The sequence below is a fragment of the Crocuta crocuta genome, unplaced genomic scaffold, assembly GCF_008692635.1.
Source record: "Crocuta crocuta isolate KB4526 unplaced genomic scaffold, BGI_CrCroc_1.0 scaffold139, whole genome shotgun sequence".
Lineage (NCBI taxonomy): Eukaryota > Metazoa > Chordata > Mammalia > Carnivora > Hyaenidae > Crocuta > Crocuta crocuta.
The window spans coordinates 10,083,583-10,089,782 of NW_027533258.1; the positions used below are offsets into that span (position 1 = coordinate 10,083,583).

Consider the following 6,200-nt stretch of genomic DNA (forward strand, 5'->3'; position numbering starts at 1 on the left):
TGGGCCTTGGCCCCGCCCCAGGCAACTGCCAATGCCCGCCACCCACAGATGACAGACAACGTATACATCGTTGTATAAATCGGCTTTAATTGAGAAAGCATGGAGGGGAGGCCCTGTCCCCTGGGAGCGGAGCCAGGAGACGGCTGGAGCCTGAGCGGGGTCTGTGTGGGTGAGCGGAATATGCACCCCTCTTGCAAGGAGCCAGAAATAGAAAGGGCCTGAGGAAGAGTGACCAGCCTCTGAGCCCCAGCCCCTCCCTTTAGGGTCCTCTCTTTCTACCCTGCCCAGGTCCGAGGCTACTCAGAAAGTCCCTCCTAGTCACTGGTGGGTTCCTGATCTTTTTTTTCAGACCCGCCCCAAGCTCTCCGCGCTTTTTGGGAAAATCTAGTCAGCCCCTTTTTGGGTCCCTAAAACCGAGCTGAGGTTATAAGCTGTAAGTTAAGCAAGTTCTATCCAGTTAGAAGCTCTGGGAGTATATGAGGTCTAGAGCCCGAGAGGCCCTCGCCCTCCTTGGCCTGATTTATAGAGGAGAGGGGTGGACTTATTGCTGAATTGGGGTCTCTGCACAGGGGGCGGGGATCAAGGCTCTGTCCCTCCTCTTATCGTTTTTATTCTAGACTCATGACCGTAAAGACCTCAGCTTTAAAGGGGACCTGGAAGGAATTCCTGCTGAGGTAGCTAAGTGTTCACGTCCCCCACCCCCAACCCAAGCACAGCCCAAACATGCCATGGTTTTGGCCCCCTGCCCGTCCCAACTTCTCTACTATGAGCCAAGGACGTCTGTCCAAACTCCTCTGCCCTCCCTCAGCCTCTGTTTCCCCGGCAGGGCCTCAGCTGAGTTGCAGAGGCTAGAAAAGTGCAGGTATAAATAAGGTTAGCATTCTATACGAAGAATCAGATTTTTAGAAAACCTAGGAAAAAAGGGTTTCCTGATTCCGCTGAGAAACACGTTACTAGAGAAGATAGGAGGGTGGGTCTAGAATTTCCTCTACAGGAGCATTAATATGGCTATTCAGGCCTCGCTTCCATCCTGGAGGAAAGGGCTGAGTCCTGGTCTACGTCCCAGAGCCGAGATTCAGGAGAAAGTCCGGCTCCGTGTGCGTCTAGAACACCACGCTCTAGCAGTGGCTGTCTTTGGGGTAAGAAAGTTAAAACTGTGGTGTTCTGAGCCTGCTCCTAGTTCAGGCCAAGGCCAGCAGCTGGACGGGGCTCGAGCCCAGCCTCTCTCCACTTAACCAGGGGTCCCTCTGGGTTGAGGACAAAAGCCTGATGGATCCAGAACACAGCCTGAGTGCAAAAAGGGCCCTGGCTAGGGTGCCCGATGTTCCAGAACCCGTCCAGAACGAGGCAGAAGGCAGAGTAGGGAAAAAAAGGAAGCTAATCCTGAGCTCCAGGAGACCTATAAATCTATAGCTCAGTGGCAACGAAAAGAGCACGGGGCTCAGGAACTGGCTGAGCCCAGGGTGGGGAGTACCTATGTCTTGCTTCTGACACTTTGGGAATCCCAGCGCCTTCGGGGGGGAAAGGCTTTGGGGGGGGTGTGAGTGGGGAAGGAAAGAAGGGATCAGCCAGGGCCGTTTGCAGCCTCTCCCTCTCTGAACTCCCAGGCCTGAGGAACGAGAAGCCTGGGGAGTCGCAGGCAGGCCCCTGGCTCCCTCGGGATCGAGCACCTGATGGGGCCTGGGCTGCTCAGGGCAGGAGCGTGGCGGCAGGGGTGAGGGCAGGGGAGCAGGGCTGGGAGACAGGCTGTGGCCGTGGCCAGCCTGGCGCACGTGCGGGGAGCCTCCAGTCCACGGGCTACATTTCACGGGGCAGGGGGACTGGAAGGGGCGGTCTCAGGGACACTGTGGAGAGAAGGCTCCCGGTACATGGCCACTGCGAAGGGGAGAGAGAGGAGCAGGAAGGACAGTTAGGCCCCGAGAGACCTGGGAAGGATCGGACCTCTCAAAGTGCTCCCACCCCCTCCGCCCATCCTCCGGGAACCGCAACCCACAGCAGGAGGGCTCCCCAAACTCCCAGAGGCCGGAGCCTTCCCGGTTTGACCCGTCATAACAGGTGTCCCGTTTACCACTTGCAGCAGCTGAGCTGTGTGTCCCTCAGTGTCCACACCAAGGCCAGCGCCCTCCCACTCACCTTTTCTTGAGTCCATACTCACCTTCCAGGAGCTTGGGCACAAAGTGGGCCGCCGCCTTGGTCTTCTTGACTCGATTTCCCTTCATGACTCGGCCCTCCTTGTCCAGGCCCAGGTACCAGGCCCGGCCAGAGCGGCGCTGGCGGTAGAGAGCAGAGGCGTACAGGACGTAGTAATTCTCGAAGACGCATTCCTTAAAGCGACACTCGGCTGTGAAATGCGGCTGAGGCGACAAAGGGGCAGAAAGGCACACACAGACAGATGAAAAGGCTTCTCACTGGACGGAAGGGAGCCCTGAGAACCGACCAGGGGGCGCCTGGGGGGCTCAGTCCATTGAGCATCCCACTGGGGCTCTGGTCGGATCTCACAGCTTGTGGGTTCGAGCCCCGGATCGGGCTCTGTGCTGACAGCTCGGAGCCTGGAGGCTTCAGATTCTGTGTCTCCCTCTCTCTCTGTCCCCCTCTTGCTCATGCGCTGTCTCTCTCTCTCTCTCAAAAATAAGTAAATATTAAGAAAAGTTAAAAAAGGGGCGCCTGGGTGGCTTAGTCGGTTGAGCGTCCGACTTTCGCTTAGGTCATGATCTCGCGGTTCGTGGGTTCGAGCCCCGCGTCGGGCTCTGTGCTGACTGCCAGCTCAGAGCCTGGAGCCTGTTTCAGTCTGTGACTCCCCCTCTCTCTCTGACCCTCCCCTGCTCACGCTGTCTCTCTCTCTCTCTCCTAGAAATAAATAAAACATTAAAAGAAAAAAAGACCCAGCCAGGATATAACCCATGTGTGTCGGGCCGGAGAGCCTACGTCTTACTCCACGCAGAAACTAGCAGTAAGGGGAATGAGGGAGCCGCTGGTCGCCCCTGAGGGTTAGAAACTGGACTGGGGGTGGGTGGGGGCTGGAATAAGAAGATACCTTCTCTCCACTCTCCATCCATCCCCGAAAGGCTGGAAGAGTTGGGCAAAGAGCCTGGTGGTTCTTGGGGGGCTACACGGACAGCAGGGATCGGAGGGGCCCCGGAGGAGGTGCTCTGGAGTGGCCAGTAAGGAGAGGACATCAGCGGGAGCTGGAGGGAGGGGGGAGTCCTGAGCTGCAAAGTACGTGTAGTCGCGCAGGCGGTAGCTGGGGAGCCCTAGCAGGGGCGGGAACCCCAGGCCACTGGGCCCCAGTGTCTCACCGAGCTGTAGAGCAGCCCCTCGGCGTTCATGGCCATGTAGTGACCCAGCTTGGCGCTCTGGATGGTGACCACACGGAGCCCCACGGGGATCAGGTTGAAGTGGGCTGGGGGGGGAGAGAGGGCGCGTCAGTGTCCTGGGCCTCAGACCCCCATCCCGCACCCCTGCTTCCCTTGGGGTGTGCGGGGGGGATCAGAGAGCCAGACCCAGGACAACAGCAGCCAAAGCAGGCCCAGGATGGTCACCTCGGAGCCCCGCGCTCCCCCCTCCCACCCGCAGCTGGCTTCCCCTCTCACTGAAAGAGCTGGTGTCCTCTGGGGTGCCCTGGATGCTCCCATCAGGATTCGCCTGAAGGTAGAAACCCTGGCGGCAGAACAATTTGGTGACGATGCCTTTGAGCTGAGGCTCTGGAGAGAGAGACATTCATCTTTGAAAATGACATCTCTGTTCCCAGAAACATTCCTCCACTTGGCGGGATCAGAGGAAAGAAGGAAGGGAGAATGGAGGGGAGGAAGACGGCCCCAGGGCCCCAGCCCTCAGCCCCTCCGAGCAAGCTCTCTGCCGTCTCGCTTTGACTCGGGAGGAAGCTGGGGTGTGGGGCCCTTCTGCTTCCTCTAACCCCCAGCTTTCTGTTTAATTTATTGAAATTTATTTAAATGGCTTAATTCCTACCCTACAGCTCAACCACCAGTGGGGGAGGGGAGAAAGGAAGGGAGATCCAGCAAAAGGCGGAGGAAGGAGGGAGCCAGGCTGGACTGCTGGGGGGCGGGGGCGGTGTGTTGGTGGCTGTGGGGGGCGGCCAGGTGACCACGGGGTAGGGGCGCCCCCTCGGGAGTGGGGGTGGGGCCGGGCCTGACGCTGACTCAGCACCTGCTGCTGCGGCTGCCGCTCGCTTGGCGCGGGCCTCGCCTTGGCCGGGTGCCGGCCTGTCTGACACTGACCCATCTGTCTGTCTGTCTGTCTGTCTGTCAGTCTGCTGGTTCGCGGGGGCCCAGCCCTCCCCGAGGCTCAGCCTCTCCCCTTCGGCCAGGTAACCCGCCTGAGGTGGGGGACATTCGGTACCAAAGCGAGGAACCGGGGGAAGGGGGCCGAGGAGCTGGCGAGGCAGGCGGAGTCACGTGGGGGCCGGGTCCCACTCGGAGGGTGNGGGCAGCAGTGGGGGGCCGAGCCGGAGCTGCGAGGCTTCGGAGCGCCAGACCTAGCCCCTCAAGCCTTCCCCTTGCCCTCGACAGCAAGGAGACTCGGGGTTATGGGCCAAAGGGAAGGGAAACTGAGGCACGATCTGGCCCGGGCTGTGTCGTCCTGGCCCAGCCCACCTCTTACTTTCGGGGAGCCCCCCTCGGTCGGGCCCCATCCTCCAGCGCCCCTGGCCTCAACCTCCCAGGCCCGGAGACCCCGCTCCAGCCACTCACCAGGGCCGCGGTCCGGCCGCGCGGGCCGCCCCCCGCACAGTCGCACCTTGGACAGAAGGATGACGAGCTGCTTCTGGCAAAGGGACTTGGTGCCGCGGGGACACACGCGCCGCTGCGCCGACACGGGCCGGCTGCCCCCGGGCTCGCGGACCTCCCGCTTCTGCCGGATCAGGCTACTGGCCAGGGCCGCCATGGCGCCCCGGGAGGAGACACCCCCAAACCTGCCGGCGCCCGGAGCCCGCTCACCGGGGCATGCTCTTGACGCCGGGGTCCCAACTCACCGCCCCACCCACTGGACCTGAGGAGAAGCCCCAGGCCCCCCTGCGCCTTGGCCGCCAGCTCCCACCCTTGCGCCCTGTGCTAGTCCCTCTGGACCCAGCAGCCCATGTATCTCTGTTGACCCCACCCTCGACTTTTGCCCCCTTACTGAAAACTACCCCCTTCCCTGTTCTCCAGCGCCCCTGCTCCCTCTTCTCTTATCCCAAAGTCAAGACCCTCAAAATTTCCAAGATGTGGTTCCAATACCCCCGAGGCACCTTTCCACCTTATTCTGGGGACCCGCACTCTTGCCCGATCCACTCTTGCAATCTAAGGGTGTGGGTCCTTAGCTTTGACTCATCCCCACTGGGCCACGGCCAATGTCAGGGAGGAACCCAACCTTGGTGCCTTTGCCACCTTCTGAGTGGGTCCCCCCACTTTTTTCCAGTGAAGTCCCCCCAAACTATGTCTGGGGAAACCCAGGCTATCCCCTGCTCAGCGGTTAGGGGTTCCCAGACCCTGTCTCTGGACAATTCCTTTTTTTCACCAAGTCACCCCCATTTCTGGTGGCACATGGTTCCCAGCCGCTGAGCCCCCTTCCTCACCTTGTCACCCCCCACTCCTTTTGAAGTCACCTCCAAATCCACCCTTCCTGGCGGATACACCAGGTAGGTGGTTGCCTGGAGGGCCTCTGTCACCTCGAAATAGGGAGCATCCGGTTTGGTTTTTTTTTTTTTTTCTGGTTGCCCCTTAATTTCCTCGGGGACAGCTGGTGCTTGTTTAGATCCCACGCCCTCCAATCCAACCAGCCCCCCGAGAGGAGTGCACCCACGTTACCACCAGTCCCCAAATGTGAACAGGCTCCCTACAAGTCGGGGCGCATCAGAGCTTTCTGCGACAGGGCTTCCCCGGGACAGCCTAGAGCACCCCCTCTTCCTTCCCCGACGCCCCTCAACCTGTCCTGTCTTGTTGATCCGGCGACGGGTGGCTCTGGCTCCGGTTCCAGGCTCCTCCCTCCCAGTCCCTCGCCAGCGGAGCCTCCCCCCACGCCGGGCTAGGCGCCCCGGACCCCCAGGAAGGAGGGAGGGTGTCTCCGCAGAGCGCCCTGGTCCGGCCAAGTCAGAGCACCGGGCCTGGCGGCTGGACCCAGCAGAGCGGCGGCGGCGGCGGCGGCGGCAGCGGCAGTGGGGAGCTGAGGCGGCGGCGGCGACAGCGGCTCCCCCTCCTCCGAGAGCC

General features: G+C 61.0%; 1 protein-coding gene across 1 annotated transcript; it reads right to left on the reverse strand.

The window, feature by feature from the left end:
- Nucleotides 1-65: 65 nt before the first annotated feature.
- FGF11 (fibroblast growth factor 11) lies at nt 66-5,060 on the reverse strand. The gene is made up of 5 exons (XM_077746584.1): nt 4,707-5,060; nt 3,591-3,701; nt 3,297-3,400; nt 2,156-2,354; nt 66-1,875 (listed from the first exon to the last, which is right to left on the reverse strand). Exons 1-5 carry the CDS (start codon nt 4,897-4,899, stop codon nt 1,805-1,807), a joined length of 678 nt encoding a protein of 225 aa, XP_077602710.1. The 5' UTR covers nt 4,900-5,060; the 3' UTR covers nt 66-1,804.
- Between the last annotated feature and the right edge of the window lie 1,140 nt (nt 5,061-6,200).

Bases quoted from the DNA above. Each gene is read 5' to 3' on its own strand.
- FGF11 (XM_077746584.1), bottom strand. From the start codon at position 4,899: ATGGCGGCCCTGGCCAGTAGCCTGATCCGGCAGAAGCGGGAGGTCCGC. The intron at 3,401-3,590 runs GTGAGAGGGGAA...CTCCCCCCCCAG, and splicing joins AGAGGACACCAGCTCTTTCA to CCCACTTCAACCTGATCCCC. The intron at 2,355-3,296 runs GTGAGACACTGG...TTGTCGCCTCAG, and splicing joins AGGGGCTGCTCTACAGCTCG to CCGCATTTCACAGCCGAGTG.